Source organism: Lagopus leucura, unplaced genomic scaffold (assembly GCF_019238085.1).
Source record: "Lagopus leucura isolate 7727_CA_CO unplaced genomic scaffold, USGS_WTPT01 Super-Scaffold_100033, whole genome shotgun sequence".
Taxonomy (NCBI): domain Eukaryota; kingdom Metazoa; phylum Chordata; class Aves; order Galliformes; family Phasianidae; genus Lagopus; species Lagopus leucura.
The window spans coordinates 6,370,806-6,392,195 of NW_024962282.1; the positions used below are offsets into that span (position 1 = coordinate 6,370,806).

A 21,390-nucleotide genomic window follows, 5' to 3' on the forward strand; every position below is an offset into this window, starting at 1 on the left:
AGAAACATTGCTGCATTACTGAGTACATTCACAATGAGCTCACAGTTTGAATACCACATACAGTTCTGGTCCTCTTGCATTAAAAGAATACAGTAAAAACTAAAAAGGTGCAAACAAGGCACAATGGGGGTGATCCAAAATACTGGACTACTTCCTCAGCAGACATGTCTAATTAGGGCTGGACTCCCACATCTGCAGAAGACATGGCAGAAGGGAGATGTGAAACAGGTCAGTGAAATCATACGTACTCTGAAAAAGAGAACAAGGGAAGAAAGACCTGTCAAAGACAAAGTTACTGCTCCTGGCAGAGAACATGGGGGCTGGTGAGTGTAGGAGGTGAGGAACAACTACAGACATCCCTGGTTTGCTCTTTCTGAGCCCTTGTGCTGCTGCTGCAAACACTTAGTGTCAGTGCATATGGTGCTTCACTAGTTCCTCTGCAGTGCTGGGGTGGCGTTGGGCTGCAGAGGAACCAGCTCTCTTCATCAGCTTTCCTGTAATGATGCTGCACTCAGCAGCTCTGTGTTGCTCACATGCCTATTGCCACCAAAGCTAGGGAGGCAAAGGAATACTAAAGCCCCCTTTATGCAAGGGGAAACTGGAGGTTTGTAGATGCCGTAATCAGCACTGGTGGGATTTGCCCTCCATTTCCAAAGTGGGTTGCTGTATTCAACATCCATGTGACGCACAGTGAGCTCTGCAGGCTAACATTATTTAATAAAGGTTTAATCCGTTTGGGTATTACTAATTCTGATCTGCTCTCTACATTGCAGTCTTCCGGTGCCTTGTGGAGAAACTCATTGCTCTGAGGCACAGTACATGAAATCAGACTTGGCTGGTATCATTTTTTCAAGCGCTATCCTAATCAGAAAACAGAAGCACTTGTTTAAAATGCTAATCCTTAGTGCAGTTTAGGAACAGCTGAAGTGACAGGGCAGGTCAGACCGAATCTCACTTGCCACAACAAGCCCAAGCTGGCATGATGTGTGAGATGCCAATGTGACCTGTCACTTTGGGGCCCATATGCTTCTGTCACTGACCCCAGGAAAGCATTGACGAAGTGCAAATGGATGAAAGTAGCCTGTAGAGATGACTGGGAAACCCAAACACTTAGCTCTCTTTCGGCCACGTCCTTTAAGTTGAAAGGTGCCTGTGCACTGAGAGCTCTTTTATGCCCTGAAGTTATACATTTAAAATACTAATAAAAGGTATCTTCATTAGCTACAGAAGAGCAGGACCTGATCAGTCTAGGGAAATCACTGGAAACAAGATCTCCCGAGCTCAGCTGGACTCTGAAACATATCCATCTGCTAACAGGTATTGGAAACTAGAATTTCAAACACAAAGTTTTATGTATTTTTCTAAAGTACAAGAGGAATCCAAACAACAACAACAAATACTTTCAGAAAAGCCCATTTTTAAAATGGGCTCTACGAACTCCTCCATTTCCTAGCTCTGGGAACTGTGCTGTGTGGTCCCTCGTGCTTGCCCCCTGCCTGCTGTCTCAATGCATGATACCCAAAAGCACTCTGTCTTTCAGGGAGCTCTTTCCGTTCTCTGTGAGCTTCTGAGAGGCTGAGGGAGGTATGTTGCCAACCTCAGGAACAGAAAGCAGGACATAATTTTTTTTGTGTGCCAGAAAGAAGCATGATGCTATTGCTAAATGAATCTTGGCAATGGCATTGGTCCAAGACTGTTGTTGAGCCAGAATATCTGTCCTGCCAGAAGACCAGGTGATCCAGGAAAATGGATCTTTTCTTTTATTCTAAGTAATGGGCATGCACTGCTCCTTGGTACTGCTGTTTGATAATTAGATTTATATCAAGCCCCTGTGGGTTTCCTGTGCTCCTGTGACACAAAGAGATCCTTTTCTTGACCATCCAAAGCATGGAGGCACTGAATGTCTCTACACAATGCCTTTCCCTGCAGATGTCAACAGCTGGTAGCCTCCTTCGCAGCCCACTGTTGCTAGAAGCGTGCTGGGGATTTAATCCTACCTTCTGCCAACTGAGTGACCGTCTTTGGATTAAGGAAGAAAAAAAGGAAATACTTCAAATGAGCTTTGGTATCTGAGGAGCAGCAGCATGGAGTTGTTTGCATTCCTGGGGATTATTAGGATTACATTCTAGCCCAAGCTGGTGAAGGAGACCACTGTAGCTACATACAATTGAGGAAAGGCAGGACGACAGTTACATGAGCTCCTTGTACTGCTACATGGAGGTAATTGCATTCATTGGTAATGAATTTAAATGAATGAGCTAGATGAATGGCAGCACAGTAAGACCTGAAGAGAGTAAAACGCAACCTCTGCTCAATCATCAAAATCAAATCTGTCAGGCATCCTCCTTGTTTTTCTAAGTCTCAAAGCCTCAGATTCATGTAAAAAGGTGTTGGCAGACATGGCTTTAAGCTAGCGCAATTGTAGGCCTGCTCTCACACACTCTGAATCTAACCACTTTGTGATTAACACAAACAAGGCAGCACCAAAACCACAGATTACAGAATATGCAGTCTTTCAGCCTCAAATTTCATGTTCCATAGTAAATGAGATATTACCTTTTCTGGGGCTCTCCTTTAAAAACACTTATAAAACAGAGTTCAGGATCTGAAATCGAAACTTAGGCACTTCTGTTTTCTTCTAGCACTATCCCAGCCTTGATGACCTCAGAGATAAAAAATTTAAACAAGCCCAGCAAGAGCCAAAGTGGAGAGATTTGCCATGAGCAACACAGAATTACATCTGACAGCCTGAAGGATAGCTACAGCACAGGAACAGTCACGTCAGTCTCAGCACATCATCATATCTAGATGTCTCCCTGATGCCCTGACTGAACCAAGTGACAGCAGCAGTGTGAAGCTGTGATGAATCACTAGGCACTAGTGGTCAATATGAGATTGATGGCACTCAAAGAGCTGCTTGGTAGTCATGAGAAAGAAGCTCACGGTCTTTCAGAGTATAAGGAAACTCTGAGGAGGAGGAGAAGCTGAAGATTAATGTAGGCAACTAGCAAATGGGTGGCTGCTGTCCCAGAGATGGCACTTCATAGGTCTCCCAGTGTTCCTGGGTGTGTTTGGCAGCTACATTACATGTTATTTTCCTTCACAGTTCTTACTGACCCTGTTTGTTGCAGGCATTCTTACTTATCTGAGCAAACTCTTGAATAGGAAAATGCCACATGCCTCTGTGTGTGTAAAGAGGAAGGTATTTGCAAGGAAGTATTTGAAATATGTTTCAAAGATCAACAAAGTTCATTCTGTTCACCCAGTAGGCTATGGCGAGGCCACAGGACTTAGGTTTAGGAGCAGATATTGCCCAGCTCTGTCAACTTTTAAGCTGTGCTGTGTGTCAAGGCCTTTGACTCACAGTCTGCTGTATGGCCCTAAAAAGAAGGTGGTAGGAGAGGCAGGAGTCATTTGTGAGATTCATGTCACATATCTGGCAATGCTTTCATCAATCCTCCTAAAACATATAGCATATGCTATTTCTTAGGGACCCTGTGTATTTCAGAGCCTGCTAGCTGTAGCTGTGAATACAGAGAATGGAAAAAGAATTGTAGCCTTTCCTCTTTCACAGTTATCGAAACCAGAGAATTTTATATGGTAAATTCCATACTATTAACATACAGTCTCGCCCAATGTCTTTTTGTTGTGCCAGCTCCTGGATTGTCCACGTCACTTCTCAACCAGTAGACCTGCTGGATGCCACTGACAGTTTGCAACCCAGGCATTCACAGTGTACTTACTTTTTCCTTGTTATCCATGGTGATGGCAATCTGCATTCTTCTCCCCCGGCGGAAAGCCACCAAGTGGTCTGTTTCTTCTTCACTCAGGTCTGGCATCCTGCTTGGACCAGGGAAGCACTCAGTGCATTTCTCGCTGACAATTCGCTTGCCCTGGAAAAGACAGAATGAGCTTAACAACATCACCATTAGTCCTGTGCATTTCCCTTCCTGTAAACAGATTGCACAGGATCTTGGTCTGACAGAACACAAACATGAGCCAGGTTTCTTGGTTTGTAAAGCTGTCACCCTAGATTCTCTAAGGGATATGTAACATTACATAGCCTTGTTTAACTGAGCGCATACCAGTAGGTAAGGTGGGATTACCCTAGTCACCCTTCACAGCATGATCGAGGATGATATTTTAAATCCAGACAGGTGAACCAGCTCCCATTTTTGTCTTTGAAACAAATATGAAATTGTCCTCTCACCAAACAACATGTCTCAGAAAAATGTGAGGCTGTGTTGGAGCAGAACCTGTAGGATGAGATAGAAGGGAAATAGTGGTGTTCTCTCCACTCTTGTCTGCAAAGCAGCTACTGCTCTGAAGTGCACCAATCCTTGATAATTTGTCATCTTTACCATCATTATGCATCTGTATTTCTGGAATAACTTATTCAGCAGAAGAAAAGTTTAGAAAACAGACCCGTAAATCCTCAAACGAGGGCAGTTTACCCCTTTCAGATATTACTTCCAGCTGTTCGTATCAGTTCATGTCTTTAATGCACAGATTTACATCTGGTTCTTATTTTGTTAACTACCCTTGTAGCCAGTTGAGCCATTGCCAGTGCCCTCAGCCATCACTTCCACAAAATGAGTACATCTTTTGTGCAAATATACATATTTTTTCCTCATTTAAAAGTATCATCTTTTGGTTCCATTGTGTGTTTTTTTTGTTTATGCCTGGCAGGGAAATGCAAGACTCACTGAGTCATCTCCATTTTTACCTCTGAGCTCTTCCTTTTCTCTTCATCTGAATGATTTCTCCGCTTGATCTTATCGGGGTTCGCCCCTTGGAAGCATCCCTCTCTAAAGGATGGTATATTTTCTTCTGATTTTCTCCCTGGACTTCTGCAAATACCAGACGCTTGATTTCAACAGATCTCAAAATCTCAAAGGATCTCAAAATCTCCTAGAAAACTGCTGTGAAACATGGGAACTCTTTGTTGCTATGAACTTGTTTTCAAAAACAAACAGAATACACTGACCTCAGATTTGTATAGAAGTCTTGGAAACATTTATGAATTTGCCATGAAATATGATTTCAAGATGTCTTGCATTAGTCTGATCTTCACTTGGCTCTGCTAGAAGTGCAGATGTTAGCATGGAGGTAGCCTTAGTGTAGACAGCCTCCATAAGCAAGACGTTTTTTATTGCTTATCCAGTCATTGCGCTTCCTAAAATGTGATACAAGTTTTGAAGGCCATGGAATATTTTCAGCATCAGACCTGCAGCCTCGTGTTGATTCTGCTTTTGCATTGTGTAATTTTGCTATCTCAGCAGAGAGTGTTCTTGAGTTAATTCAGTGCATTCAAGTGAAGGAGTGGGTCCCTGTACTGCTTTAGTTTCTGACTGCCAGAGTCCTATGGATATTCTGGCATTGTTCCCTTGAGCTCTGGTCTCAGGTTCTAGCTGTAGCTTCTAGCAAGTTTTGCCGTGCTTAGTAGCACTCTAGCTATTTCTGCTTTTCTTGAAATAACTGAAGTCATGGCTTGTGTCCAAAGGATCTGCTACGAATCTGCTCAATGCACTTCTAGTATTTGTGTGTTGTTCTCCATGTTTGTGTCAGTGCAGCCTCCTCTTTTGACAGCTGCCATTAACTGAGTAGACGTCCATGAGCTACTCCCAGAGATGCCAAAATTCGTTTCTTGAGAGAGTAAAATTTGATAATCAAGAAAACAGGCAATCTTTTAAATATAGAGTACAACTGTCCTAGCATCTACCGTGGTTAGGCAGCCATCAGTGATCAGAGGATGTTGGTTTTTATGAGCCTGAGAGCAGTGATGAAGGCAAGCAGCAGACCAGAGACTATGGGCTTCAGGAGAGCAGGTTTTGGCTTGTTTGGCTAGCTGGTACACAGGATCCTGAGGAAACAGTCTTGAAGGAGAAAGGAGCCCAAGAGACCTGACTGGTTTTCATAGACAAAGCTCAAGAATATAATTAAGGACTTCCTGTTGTGCAAGAAAACGCAGGTGTGGTAAGACACAAGAAGGGAGTTCCTGCTTGAACTTAAATGTGCAAAGGGAGTATGTAGGAGGTGAGAAGGGACAGGCTCCCAAAGAAGAATATTTTAGCAGCGCTTGGGGATGCAGGGATGGGGTTAGGAAAGCCAAAGTTCAGCTGGGACTGAAGCCAGTGAGAGACGAGTCAGCAAGAAGGACTTCTGTACGTACATCAGCAGCAAAAAAAATGTTGGCCTGGGATGCAAAATATTGAGAGCAACTTAGTGCCACAGAAGTGAAAAAAGTATCTAGGCCTTCTTCGCCTTAGTCTGTTGGAAAGATTTGCCAGACTTCTCTCAGATGTACTCAAAGGGCAAGGTGCAATGAACCTGGTGTATGGAGCCTGCTTTGGCAGGGGGGGTTGGTCTACATTATCTCTAGAGTTCTCTTCCAACCCCTACAGTTCTGTGATTCTGTGACACAAGCAGCCACAGTGGCAGTAGTCAAACACTTGAAAATTGTTGCCTAAAGCAGTTGTGAAGTCTCCCAGTGCTGGAGAGGTTCAGAACTTGACTAGATTCAGCCTTGAGCAACTGAAGATAACTGTGAAGTAGAGGCATGCTTTTAGCAGGGAATAGAACTAGAAGACCTCCAGATGTCCCATCCCACAATAGTTTGGGTTCTAATATTGTATTCCAGCTTTTAGATTGCCTCAAGTTTGAAGTAAAACCTGTTTAGGTGTGTACATGCATGTATCCACAACTTCATGTGTACAAATGCAAAGTATTTTCTCTGTTTTGTTCAGTGCACAGCTTTTATACAACAACAGCTAGATAGATAGTACAGACCAGAATTCAGGGTCAGACAGCCCCAAAGCTCATAGTGGTTAGGTCTTAGCCTTTAAGAGTCACCTGCTTTTGAATGACTGAGTCATATCATGTCCAGAGGTGACATATTTCTGTTGCTGGAACTATTGGCCGATTAGGACACAGGATGCTTTAAAACTAAAATAATACTTCAAATCATTTTCATATTCTGTAATTCATGTATTTTATTCCTAAATATCACTGAAACTGAGACTAGAATTAGAATGGTCAGCACAGGCTTCCTGTTTGCAGTCAAAGAAGCCAATGTGGCTTTTCTTCATGCTACTGCGAATCAGTACTAATGGATATGGGTAAAAAAATTAACCTGATAGACTATCTTGGTCCTGTATTTCAGACCACAGAGTTGGACTGGATCATTTGAATCTATAAATCTCTCTCACCATCCCCTTTGGGTTCATGGAGCAACATCTGCAGCCACAGTAGTATTCTTAGTGTTCTGTGGTCTCACCCACGTTGGCAGTTGTGCTGAGATGACTTCAGAAACACAGAATTAACATGGTCATTTTAGGAATATACTGTTCAATACTAATGGGCAATGACTCAGTTCTTATCTTGTGATAAACACGGGAAAAAGAAGTTTTATTTAACTCTTCCTTTACAGACTACGTAAACAGTTATCTCTTATTCAATAGCTTGCCAAGATATGCTAACAAAACGTGTCTTCCAGATACATGAACAAACATTTCCCATTGCAATGAAAAGGAAGTGAAAAACAAAATCTTGATAGCTGCTCTGAAAACCTAAGCATTCCTATTGAAACATGATCCCACAGCTAGTGAGGATAGAAGTAGAAAACATCATTGTGTGTGCTTCACAATTCCCCTTTATAAGGGAAACTGAAGAGTTTCTTATGCCTTGAGACATGGAAGAAAAGTGCTTAGCAGCTTTTTGAGGCCCCCATATTACTGGTCCACAACTTAACCACAGCAATGCCAGTGGAGACACAAAAGGGATGAAATCAGCCATCCCTGCTATGGGAATATATGTGTGCAAGACAGATTTATCTGTTTTCTCCTCCCACAGCACCTTGTCTTCTTCTTAAAACCTGTTCCACACTTATGTTTGTTGGGAGGAGGAGTCCATACAGAAATCTGGGCAACTGTCTGAGGCAATCTGTAAAAAAATTTTCTGTGAAAGAATCTCTTTCTTTTTCTCAGCTTCTGCCTCCCTGGCATCAATCCTCAAGCCAAGGAAGCTGCCCACTGCTACTAAGGAACTTTGCAGACCAAGCAATGCACTGCTGCTTTCTCAGTAGGCAGAGATGGCATTCTCCCACTATAATAGCAAAGCTCTTGGGAATCACAGGAATTACTCAGTTTAGACCTTCAGAATAAGGCTGAATCCTGAATGACTAATGTATCCGGGGAAGAGCTGAGAGCTGCTGGGAACCTCTGAAGGCTGCAGGATACATGACGCCTTGCAGAACAAGCACTGAACTGCTTGCTGTCCTGCCTCCCTGCCCTCGTTCTAGCATGATTCAGAGGCTGCAAATACAGTCTGACTTTGCTTTGGAACCTCTGAATTGCTCAAGCCTGGTAGTTGCTTTGGTGCTGAAGCGGTACATTACTTCGTTATTCCCAAGAAATATCCTTGCTCCAGGTATAATCCTGCATTTCCTGGGACACTCAAAATAATACATCTTCCCTCCTTCAAACCCTGAGCAGAAATATACAGTAATATCAGATTGTATTGGTGAGGTTAATTAATGAACTGGAGATCTGTGCTGTCCTGTCCTAAACAAAGAATCAAAATGAGATGTTTAGCATACTAGTTAATGTTTTTTATATTAAGAAAGTAAATCCAGTGATGGCCAAGCAGAATAATAGCAAGCTCAAGCATTAGTTCTAGCCACACCCAAGAGCTCTTTTAGGTATTCAGGTGGCAATGATCTGTCCTTTGAACAAATAACATGGTCACAAATAACTCTTCCCAGGGATACTGAGCACTAGGTGGGTATGGTTGAAAGCTGGCTTTGCCACCTGCTACCTGGGAAGGTCCTTCCTGAGGATGGATACAGGCCAGGAGCATAGACAACAACAAAGCCTCTGCCCAAAAACCTAAAAAAAAACAGTGCAGAGGAGCTTGTATCCAAATTCTGTGGATGAGACTGATGCTCCAAAGTGTGTTACTGGATTTACAGGTCATTAGATAATAAAAATCACAGTAGGAAAGTTGGCATGTTGGCAGAGCCATTAAACCCCGCAGTTTATTGAGCAGATGGCAGAGAAGCCTGAGAGGCTCATACAGGAAATACCTATTTAGCAGATCTGTGATAGCTGGGCATAAACAGGAGTGGGAGACCACTGGCTTTTCTAGGAAATATCTTTTCCTCCTCCCTCCACATGTTATTTTTAGCTAAGATGGGTTGCCTGAAGGCACATTCTGCTTAACATGCCAACACATTTTTTGCTTGTTCACTATTTTAAGAATACCAGTGGTTTCCTAGATTACTTGTACCACATTGGGAAATCTTGGCCGTCAGTGGGCTAGCTCCCAGCGCGAGGGATGTCAGATGAGGGAAGAGCCCATGCAGAGCCAATGGGAACAAAGAGAGGGGCCCAAATGGAAAGCAGTGGTTGTTCAGTGTAATTGAAACCGTAATTTGAGAAGTGCCCCTCTTGTGACAGAGGCATGCAAAAGTAGATTGCAAAGGTAGTGTTAAAAATGCCCATCTGAAGGGCTGTCAGGAAAAAGAATATATAGGAAATACAGGGGTCTGTATTTCCAGAAGAAAAATCTCAGAGGTCTATTCATTGGCTATGCTGAAAAACACTGGTACAGAGTTTAAGGTAGCAAAATGATATAGCTGCCAGTGTTCAATGCTAATATAAATCCCCATCTAAGACTTGAGTTCTGAGCTGTAGATTAGGAAAGGGCTCCAGGAGACTTAGGCTGTCTGTGAGAGCCTTTCACTCTGCAAATATAATTGCTTCAAATATAAGTCATTCCCTCCCTGCCTCCTCAGTTACATGGCTATGAGAAACCTTGGAGTAAACTCTCAAATATTTCACTGATAAATTCACTTGGTAATGAAGGTGGTTAGATGTCTATGTACCCTCTATCCTTAGGAGAAAAAAAAAAGAAAAGCATTTCTTTTATATCAGAAGGTGGTTTGGTTCTTACGGAATGTGATTTTCTTTGAAAGGGACGTTCACACTACTGGTTATCTATCTGGAATGAAGGAAATGAGAGACTTCATTCTTTTTCTCCTGAAAATTCATTACGAAAGGTACATTATTTCCAAAATGACTCAGTTCCTTCAAGGTAACATATAATGACTTTGTAATGGCGCAGTGCTTGTGGCCTATTTCTTCATGGAAAGAAATGGTAGCTAGGTCAGGGAGAAACAAGGCACACAATTGGAAAAATATTTTCAAGCTGCTTCAGATGGAGTAAATGGCTCTCTTCCTTTTGTTTACAGCCAAGGTTTTCAGCACTCCTACCCTAAACCTCCCGGGCAGCAGGAAGGGTGAGGTTTCACTTTATTACCCTGGGAAATGTCTTTGGCTTGGACCTCCCTTCAAAAAAGCCCTCTCTGATTCTCTGGGCCAAGCATGTTGCTGTGCCTAAAAGAGGCTCCAGGGGAGCAACATTTGCTGCCACTGTTTCCTTTTCACTGTGCTGCTGTGAAGAGGAATGGGCTGATCTCATCCATTCTGGTATGGATGGCCGAGGATTGATATCCCCTTCACACCAACACAGTCCTCAAAAAACGGCATTGCGTCTCCAGGTATCTCACTGGTATCTTCTTATTGCTAATCAAGAAAAGGATAACACTGCTTCTTGTACTCTTTTGGGACTTATCAAATGGTGTGAAGAAGTTCCAATCGCAGCAATAATCTCCCTCCAGAGACTCACTAAGTAGAGAGCTTCCCTGTGCTCCCACATGCGTGTATCTGTGCATGCAGATAATACAAATTTCCAATTACTGTGGCATTTCTGATCCTTGTTTCTATTTATCAGTGGCCAAACCCAATAACTCCAGCAAGAACATGGTCACTCCTCTAGGATATTCCAGAGGTGAAGCAAATAAAAGTGTAAAGCTCACACAGGCACTTACTTCCTTGGACATGCTTTCAATACTAACTGCCAAACTTTTACAAAATCGTTCCTGGCAAAACTGATAGGCCGCCAGGATCCTTTGATTGAAAAAATGGGTTATCATTTTCAATTTTTTCAATTTTGCTGTTTCACAAAATTTTTAATTCTGGTTTTTATTCTGCATTTAAAATTTTCTGAGATAGAGCAACGGGGAGAAATTATGTTGTTGGCCCCTTTCCAGGCACAGTGACAGAGTTAAACCTGTGGGATGCTGGTGACCCAAGTGAGCAGTGCTCTCTCAGAAAGGTCTGTGCATGGCTGGGTGGAACCACTGGGAGGTTTAGCAAGGCCTAGGGGCTGATTCCAGTGAATTGGACATGGAGAGGAAAACAAAGCATGGCAACTTGAGGTGAAGACTGAGGCTGTGCTGAGGGAGCAAGAAATGAGAGGAAAGGAGTGAGAAGGGAACTATTCCCTTCAGAGATAAGGCGCTGGGAGACACGCTGAGCAGAAAGCTCAGATGAGGAAGAACAGAAGCCCCTTTAGGGCTTGGAGACAGAGACTTTAGTGTAAGAGGAATCCTCTTCCTTGCTCACCTTAGCTTTGTTGTCCATGGTAACAGCCAGCTGCATCCGCTTCCCCATTCTGAATGTAAACATATGATCTGCTTCCTCCTCCTCCTCTTCCTCACTGCCAATGCCAAATCCAGTGCTCACAGGGCAGGGGCTCTTTTTCTCACTCACCACCCTTTTGTCCTGGAAAATGAAGCACTTCTGTTACCAAATCTAAGCCTCTCAGCTCACCAGTGCACTCCCCTTCCCCAAACACACCTGCACATAAGCAGGGCAGACCAGTTATGGAGTGGTAGGCCTTGCCCTGGGAAAGCTTTCTGTGCATGGCACTGTGCTGTGACATTCCTGCAGAACAAGGGGTTCATTGTCTGCTCAGCAGCAAAACCCACAATTACAGTGGGTATGGAAAATCCTTTGCACTTACAAATCTGACATTTCAGATTAAAGAGCCAGTTTTGTCGCTTTCTGCAGCAGTCTGAGTTAGACCAGAAAAGACTATGTCCTGATGGAGATTGCCTGGGAAGCCAAGAGGATGGCTCCCGAGGGTCAGTGCTCACCATCGAGAGGGCTTGGCTATCTTGTCCATAGTGTTCAGTCTGGGTAATTGCATCTTTCAGGTCCTGTATGAGAGAAAAATGTGTGCAACAGAGCACCTCCAGAGAAAAGCAAGGGCCAGGGCATGACAACGTAAGCAAGGCACTAGCTTGGATCTAACAATCCAAGAGTGTTGATGGTGCAGAATGAGGGTGGGCCAGCTCAGTCTGGCTTTGGGCTTCCCCCAGGGGCTAACACAGGACTGGCCTGGTGATTTAGCAGATCACACACCACCAGGAGGGGAGGATAAGGTTTGTCACATACAGATTTAATGCAGTCAGAAAGGATGCCTGGGACTTGTAGCATTTGCCTCAAAACCCCTATGTAACCACGGCCTATTTAATTGCAAGTACAAAGCCTAAGAAGATCGTGATTTCAACCAGCCTGCGGTTATCTTCAAATGTATTCCTGATATCTCCAATGTGTATGTAGCACATACACATCTTACATGTTCTGCCTATATATATATATATATATATATATAGCAACAGTGTTCACACCTGGGAATCATCCAGGGCCAAATGTAACTGTTCACTTACTCACTTATTTGCATGCTTGCTCATTCTGAATGCTTGGGTACAGGTGCCTGGGCAAGGCTGGAAATGAGTGGATCAGCAAACACTTTGGGCATTTTGAGCTTTTATGCCCTTATAGGAATGTTTAGGAGCTACGTTCCATGCCTGAAAGAGTTTTGCTCTGGAAGCTGTCTCCTTCAGCAACGCCACTTGTGAAGCTCATGGAGGCAGGACTGAAGCTTGTGGTGGCTTGTGGTGAAGAGGCATTCACTCACTTACATTGTGAGCTTTGGTGATGGTAATAGTGAGTCCATCTTGCTTGGGTTTCCTGGAGGTAACAGCCATTCCCTCCTGCTCAGCTCGTTTCTTGTCCTCTTCTATTTCCTGAAAAAGATATATTCTTGTTATAGGCCTGTACCTGGCTGTGCACAGATTTTGTAAAGTTCCTGTTTAGAATTTTTCCTAAATGGACACAGCTCCAGCTCTGAAAGAAAGTAGACCAACTTGTGATCCATCAGTGTGCCCTTGGAATGGGTGACTGGCAGCTGGGACATGTGAAGAGCCTGGAACACACCTGGCCTGCAGAAAGGGAAGGCTCTGCACAGAAGCCAGGGTCTCTGTGCCAGACTGGGGTCATCATCTCTGGCCAATGACCTGCTCTGGCATCTCTGGCTGTGATCTACTTATCTATTAGGCAACTTCTTCTTGAAGCCAAGTAGTGGTAGGTAGGAAAGTAACATTTAATATGAGAGTGAGAGTTCCTCTCCCCTGAGTGCCTGACACATTCAACTCATTCCATAGATTTTCACTAGATACCATTGTTTTTTGCTATGATCAAAAAATGTACAGAATGGCTCTTCTGGTATCAAAGGAAATAAGTCTTTTAAGCAAGATCCAGCCTCGAGCACCACTGAACATTCTGGCTCTTGGTCCAAGACACAAAACATGCTTTTTGCCATTCTCAAGACTACCCATGCAGCCAGCAAATATTAAGCAGCCCCCAAAGCCAAGTGGCGATTGGAAAAGCCAGGAGAATATTCCAGGCAAGCCAGGAGGGGGGATCCTTCTTCCAGTAGCACGCTCAGGCTGTTCAAGTCTGCACTGCTGTATGCAGACACTCATGGAAAAGGGTAAACAAACGTAAAGAGAGCTCCAAGTTACTGCAATGTCACCCTGAACAGTTCTTACAAGCTGGGCTGGATATCTTTTGCAGGTCACTGGGTAGACTCTCTTGGCCAAAGCCAATCAATCCAGGAACAGAAAAAGGAGGTGTTTTTCTCTCCTGTGAGCTTCACAGAAACACTGGGACTGGCCTGAGACAAGCTTCAGTCCATACAAGTACCCCGGACTGGGTGAGGACAGCAAGAGGGAAGACAAAGGCTCTCAAATGTGTAAGGGATGCAACCTTCTGTTCATCCAGGAGAATAAGCATGAGGCACAGGGAAGGACAGAAGGGGAAGAAGACAGTGTGTATGAGATGAAGAGATGGGAAAGCTGTGATTCAGATGGAGGAAGAGAGTAGGGCGAGAAGAAATGCTGCAGCAGAAAGGGAAGCATCAGTGAGCCTGGCTTCTAATCTGAGGAGCTATAGCAAAGAACAGAGTTTGGCTGACCTTCCCCAAACACTTTCCTACATAATAGTGTTATCTAACAAAGTCATCCCTCCATTGCTGACTATCTTCTTCATGCTGTGAGTTGTGAGGACTCTAAAACAGAGCTGAGGAAGATAAGAATCAAGCAGTCTTACCTGGTATCTTCGTATAAGCGCTTCATTCTTCTTCCGTAGAGCCAGGATTTTCTTATCAAGTTCAACATCTTTCTGTTCTTTCTTCCTTAGCACAGCATCATCCACAGTGGCATCCTGAAAACATAAAGAGCAAAGCTATTCTTGGTGATCACACTGACAGGACACAAACCGGATGCTACTGCTTAAATAGCGGGGGGAGGTTGAATGGTCTTTTCCCACCATTTCCTCCTTTAGACCTCCATCTAAAAGCACACTGCATCTTGTAAATTGAATTCTTCCTGACAGAACTGACCTTTTCTACTTTAACATTTTTTTTTTGTTCCGCACTGAGGTAACTGGAGTGAAAAAGCAATGCCCCACACTGATGGCTGCCAATAACTCCAGAGTTACCACACCACTTAATACACAAAGTAAATGACACCTCTGCCTGCTCTCAGTTCAGATGCTCTCAGGCACACCCGGGGTACCCCATTTACATTCAGACAGCATCTTGGTTATCACAGGGGATAAGAAATCAGATTTTAGAATTTTAGTGACAGCAGCATCTAGTGAAAATTAATGCTGATGGGTATCAACACACTGCAGCAAGGTGATCCATACTGTCTAGACTCTGCCTGCTGTTTACACAAAGAGCAAGGTAGAAAGTCTGAGATCTCCAAGGCACAACAGGTTTATTTTTAAACAGTGTTTTTGTACTCTCCTTATCAGCATGGCATCTGTATGCTGCAGAGATCTCACATTCCCTCTCCTCTGCTTACAGAGCGCTGAGTAAGACAAAGTTGGCTTGGGGATAGGCACAGCCCACCTGCACCAGCACTCTTTGCAGCTCCAGTGCTGCCCAAACCACCGTCCTGGTCCCATCCCTAGTCTGGATCAGTCAGGACTGGCATCAGAGCCTGCCCTGGAGCACCTTGGCTCCCAATGAGCCCCCAGGGGCACTGAGAGGGACCTGCTGGGAAAAAGCTGGGCCCCAGACTCAGAAACCAGAATCAGACATTAATAGATGCTTAATCACAAATAGAATTGATTGACATTTCTTGAATCAAAACCCCAGTAATCCTATCAGCCCCACTGCTGAAATCCAGAATAGCAAAGGCTGGGAAGAGCTGTACAGGCAGGAGAGGTTTTTCCTTCATTAATCACAACATGGCAGGTGCAACCTCCTTCAGGGAAGGATACGTCACTGTCCAATCGTGGCTGCTGGGTCACGGGATCTGGGTCTGACCCTCACCATGCCCTGGTGCCTTCCTGCCTGTGATGTCAGCCAGTCTGCTCTGGGTCTCACCTCAAGCCAGCCAGTGGACTTGCAAGGCTAATTCCTGGGAATAGAGGGCTTCTCCTGCATTCCTACCTTTTGCCTGGTCCTAATTAGGTCATCAGAGGAAAAACTGGAGCACTGGAGGTCTAGAAAGGTGCTGTCAAACAAAGCTCTTCCTCAACTGAGAGAAAACAAAGTGAGAAGCCTAAGGCCTGAAGGCTAAGAGTAAAACCACAAAGCAATAGCCCAGGGGAGGGAAAGCCTCTGACTCTGCTCTATGTTACCAGCCCTTTATCCAGTACTTTACATAAGCTCCAACCTCCTGAAGATGTGTGTGTTTGCAATGTGCCTGTAAATCAAACGAGGCAGAACTTAGGCACTTCGATTTCATGTTTCTCATGTAGTGGGATTAGCATTTCACCAAAATGAGAAATGCATGGGAATATCCTATGCCTATTTGAGAAAGCAGGATTTTAGCTGAGCTGTAGGAATGATCTCCTTAATGTTGTAAGGCTTTCGGCTGCCTGGGAGATGGGACACCAGGTGAGAATGAGGGCACATTTGATCTGCTGGCCCTTTGGTAATGGATATGTTGTGGTTTTGTCCTGTGCTGGTGCAGAAGCAGCAAACTGGGCTCCTGGTAGCCCATGCTAATGCAGAAAATAATCATAGGTAGCATATAGGAATTTAGCCAGAGCATCACTGCTCTTTCAAAAATGTTATGGGGCTCCTGGGAGCCAAATCTGCAAATCATCTGCTGCTGTACATGGCCAACACTTGCTTTCAAAGGAAGGGATCCAGCTGCTGAATCACTATGTATCCCAGCAATGCCAGGTATTCCTTTCAAAGGCTTTACACGAGAAAGAACAGAGCTAATGACATTTCAGATCTGATCGAGCAAGAATTGTGCTTGAACTTAACCATCACTGCAGAGAATAGGACCACAGATAGGGGCAGAAATCTCCCTGCCATAGTGTTCTTTGTAGAGAGGGACTAAAAGTTGAAAGTGTGATACCATCACAGAGAAGGGGGTGGGATGGATGGATGCAGATGTTGTCACAAACCAGAAAGGGGAAAGGTAGGAAAACCAGTTTGCACAAGTACACTTCCAATCATATCACCACGATGGTATTTTATCAGTGCTGATTTACGAGCCCTCATGAGGACTGCTCTGCCAGGACACAGGAACACATTCGTGTTCAGGTGGAACAATAGGGACATTTAAACCACACATTCACCCACGCATTCTTCTGCTGGACAATGGGATTTTGTTGAGGTCTGCAGGAGAACGAAATGCACTTTCCTATTGCCATCTATCATTCAGGTATGTGACAGACAAGTAGATTGTACACGTGGGTGGATACACTTTCATGGCCATTTTGCAAGCCTGATTAAAGCTGAATTCCTGTGTTTACCAGAACAGAAGCTATTCTGTGAGCTCTAAATTGGCAGGTTTGGTGTTTGCTGAATGCTGGGGTGTTGGCTGCTTGAGGGTGGGATCAAAGTAGTGCATGCCCTCAAACACACCCCTTTCATCCTCAAATTGCTTTGAACAAGGGCTGACAGGGTTGCCTGCTCAGGAAGAATTTAAAAATTCCAGTAGAGATTGTATTTGTGCCCTTCTCTTTTAGCAAGCAAAAGATAGCTGGGGCTCATCCATTGTATAGTTCAGCCAAGTCAGCGTTAGCTCAGCAGCCACTGCAAGCCAGCTGATAGCGAGGACATGCCCTCTTCTTTGCTTCTGGAACGAAGCTGCCACCCCAGCCCCTGCTGAAGCTGGTGCTTGGGGTGACAAGTAGCTGCAGCATGCCCTCCCCAGAACAAAGCTCTTCCGGGGAAGTGAGGTGCCCGTATGTTAGTGACGGGAGAGTTATAAATGGCTTTGGCAGAACGGACGTGCGATGGCTTTGAATCAGAAAGCCCAATGCCTCCAAGAGAGCCAGGCAGAAGGAAAGAATGGCCTCTCTCTATCACAAACAAAATGGCACAAGATGAGAAATGGGAAGCGAGTGCCTTGGTGCTTCCACTATATGCCGACACCTCACTCTGCCATACGCCCATGGCTTGGCAGCACACACACATGCTGCGCAGCTCCCCAGGGGCTGGAGGGGTGCCTCACCCAAGGCTGGTGCTGTGTGCAGGATTTTCCTGCAAGCTCCTACAGCTGTCTGCTTCTGCAGCGAGAGACTTCGGAGGCAGCAAGAGTGGGAAAGAGAGAGACAGAAGGTGGGGGGGAGGGAGGAGAAGAGAAGAGCAAAGACCTTAACTAACACTCTTCTGCATAAGCAAACGCATCTGCTCTTTTCAAGAAATATCCTCTGGCTTGACAGCTGCAACCTTTGCCGGGATAGGCAATATCCAGTGCTCCGTGGGTCTCTGTTATCTGTTCTCACCCACTCAGGAGGTACAATGCCCTGAAGCAGCCACCACAACCTGCCCTAGAGATCGCCACAGAAATCCCAGCACCCCACATCCACATCCTGGCACCCCCCCATGACGCAGCACTGTTCGTTTGTTCCCGGTGCCTGCTGGCAGGCAGGCGAGGAATAAAAATAACAAAGCCCCAACCAGCGAAAGGCCACCCCAAGTGCAAGTTGTTTCAGGGCCTCTTTGGGTGTGGACCCCACTGCCCGCGCCCTCCTGGGACCCACAAAGGCGGCACTCACCGCTCGGTGCATGTCAGACATCAGCAGCAAAGCCCGGCAGATTCCAGCGCAGAGCTAAAAGAAGAGAGCCATCCGACGGCCTTTCTCAGCACTGGTTGCACAGCATACAAGATCATGTTTTGATTACAAAAGCCTCGTCTGGGCTCCCAGCCAAGAGCGCTGGCTGCCTAATATACCAAGCACAGACAGGGTTTTGAGTGCCTGTGTCCTCCTCTCCAATCTCACTCTCTTTTTAAAAGAAACACTCCCCCTTTTCCCCCCTCCTGACTCCTTTTAACTTCCTGATGCCACAAGCCCTCATTCAAAGTGGGGAAAGCTTGGCAAACAATGACAAATGGATCAGGCAAACAGCTTGACTTCGCTTTGTGGCCATTCATGGGGTTGTGTTATTTGCTATGCATGGCTAGTTGCACGCCTGGCAGGGAATTGGGGAAATATCTGTGGTCCTGAATACCTTGTCACTGCGAGTACATGCATGAATCTTTATGGGAAAACAAGAGCCAGATTTGCCTTTTTCTCTTTATTTTCAGTCTTCTCTGGGAATTATTTCTCTACTTTTAAAATGAGTCTTTCATTCAGGAAGGGAGGAGAAGCGATGCTGTGGGGTGGACATTGTCAGCCAGCACCATGATTGACACAAAGTCAAGGAAGAGGGACCCTCAGAAAGCCCTCAACAGAAAGCCGCCAAAAGGACCCCAGAAGAGTCACAGAGAGGCTTTCTGAAAACAGGCAGCATTTAGCTGCATCTTGAGTTGCTGCACTCAAATCCTTATCTCAGACCACCTCCTGGCCATGTGCTGTGTCTTACCTCTATGCTGATTTAAGACTTCTTCTTTAACCTACAAGATCCAGAAAGAGGTGAACAGGAGTTGGAAGAACATAGAGGAATATTCTGATGCTCAAGGACTACCACCCACCCCAAACTCAATAACACTTCTGTTTTTATATTGTAGCTGATACAATATAAAGGCCCACTGCTGATACATAACCCCTCTAACATATTTAAATAGGTCAGCCACTCACAAAATCCAGAAAGCTCAACCCCAAATCCAGCAAGGTCCGAGGAAAGCCTTCAAAAGACTCTGAATAACTTTGAATCTGGCCCTTCTTCTGCACTTAGCTTTAAATACTGGATATCAGGACTACTAAAGGAATAAAGGAGGAGGAAACATGGCTTAGCAAAAGTGCTCAGAGGGAAAGACTGACCCATATTAATTAGTAGCTACTACAGTGATGAAAGGAAATTTAAAGCATTTCCCAGGCAGTGCCTCTGGATTCAGGCTTGAGGAAAGAAATGAAGACATTCATGTGGATAGAAACTTCAGAGAAAGACACAAGAGCATTGCTACAGCCCAGATGATTAGAAAGAGGTTTGTGATGGACAAGGCTATGTGCAGGTGTGAGCCATGCTTGAGCCCTTCCTTGCCCTTGGAACCCACTTGAGACAGAGGGAGCTGGGAAGATGATGCTGCCTTGGGTTCCCAAGTGGGTAAGGGTCCTTGTGACAGCAGAGTGGTGGCCCGTTTTTTGTTGGGCTGGGGGCCAGAGGGAAGGGGGTCGTGTCTGGCAGATGCTACTGGGCTGAGTCAGGGAGCAGAAACATTTTGAGGAAAATGTTTCTACTCATGAAAATGGCTCATAGAAACGTTTTATCCAGTGTTGGTGCTATAGCATGTCTACATGGTCTCAGCATTTCTAAGCTCAAGGAATCCACACACACCACCAAAATGTGGGTGCAGATGAACACAGAGATTCACACAATTATCCCAAACACTAAGGCTAGGCTGTTTGCATAGCACAGGGTAAATGTCTTGTGCAGTGGGGTGAATCACAGTAGCTAAGGGTGCTCAACATGCCCAAGTTGTCAGAGCTTGAGCTAAGTGCTCACAAGCAGTTTCTACAGATCTCATGCCACACCACGCCAGGTACTTGCTGTTATTGATGGTGTGGCCAAGATCTTCCAGTCATAAGCAGTGGTGTGAGCAGGCCTCGAAATATTATTCCCTTTGCAAATGTCTGGAGAACTGCAGTTTCCCCCATGGCAGTGTCAGCTACTCTGCTGTCCTCAGCAGAAACAGCTGACATTTCTCAGCTGTCCCTCACCCACTCTGAGTGGCAAAATTGATAGGCATCTATTTCTGCATCATCATCTGAGACAGATAAGAGGATGAGGATTCTGTTAAAGCCATGGACACTGAAACCTAGGGGCAAAAGGGACCTGTCAAAGAAGCAGAATCTGCAGCTTCAGCAGTGGGGCAGAACAGGTTGGTTTGGGGACTTGTTGATGCTCTCGGGACTCTCACAGGATGTACAAAGACAAATCCTATAAATATGCTGAGATTTATGGGGTTATATGTATGCACATATGTTTGTTTATACATGGTGTTATGACCAGAAAGAGCTGCAATTACACCAGAGCCATACTCAGCTTCAGGTCTTGCTGCATACTGCCAAGAACTCTGCTTTGTTCTTACATGTGTGTCATTCCTGGAATCAGTGATGCCTTCCATGCCCACCACAGGTTAAGGGTGATCCTCCAGAACCACCACCCTGACCTTGGGGAGCACGAAAACGCACCAGGAAGGAGAGGATGGTCCCCAGTCTTCAGTTACAGTGAGAAGGGTGTGATGGACATTTTGGACACCATGCAGGACCTTACGACACTCTGAAACCTGTTCACATGAGCACACCCACCTTGGTAGCTGAAGCACATACTCTCTCAGGCAGTCGGTGGCAGCTATTTTGCTGCACTTGATGGAGTATTTCAGAGAGTGAATGTATATTACACCCATGTGTGACAGTAAGGTTGTTTGGAGGAAACAGGCTAATTACTCATGCAGAAATTTGTCCACCACCCCCAAGGTAATCCATTTATTCTTCTAAAATCATCAGAAGGCCTTTAATAAGCAGGATGACCTCTTTCTGAGCTGGTTTTATTGTAGTCTGGCTGCTGTGGACTGGCTTGTTCCATCTCTAAAGCCTACTCAGCACAGAAGCCACAGGGAGCACCCAGCATGGACACTCCAGATTGCCTCTCCCGTTTCCACTTTATGGAAAGTGGATGTATCAGATTTGCTATCAGAACCCTCTGAAAGAGCAATCCCTGTTATGGACAGAGGTTTTCTTTCAGAAAACCCTGAAATAAGAGAAAGTAAGGGACTTGACTGAC

General features: G+C 45.0%; 1 protein-coding gene across 3 annotated transcripts in view; it reads right to left on the minus strand.

Annotated features, from left to right (window-relative positions):
- Window positions 1-18,430, minus strand: part of CCDC9B (coiled-coil domain containing 9B) — a 46,198-nt gene extending 27,768 nt beyond the window's left edge. For 2 of the 3 annotated variants that reach the window (XM_042882063.1, XM_042882061.1), the window contains exons 1-6: window positions 18,222-18,430; window positions 14,298-14,411; window positions 12,830-12,934; window positions 11,999-12,061; window positions 11,466-11,624; window positions 3,744-3,893 (exon numbers count right to left, since the gene is read on the minus strand). In XM_042882063.1, the coding sequence (XP_042737997.1) occupies window positions 3,744-3,893; window positions 11,466-11,624; window positions 11,999-12,061; window positions 12,830-12,934; window positions 14,298-14,411; window positions 18,222-18,242 (612 nt within the window). In that variant the 5' untranslated portion in view covers window positions 18,243-18,430. The remainder of the gene's footprint in view (window positions 1-3,743; window positions 3,894-11,465; window positions 11,625-11,998; window positions 12,062-12,829; window positions 12,935-14,297; window positions 14,412-18,221) is intronic. The other variant, XM_042882062.1, reaches the window with a different exon arrangement.
- Between the last annotated feature and the right edge of the window lie 2,960 nt (window positions 18,431-21,390).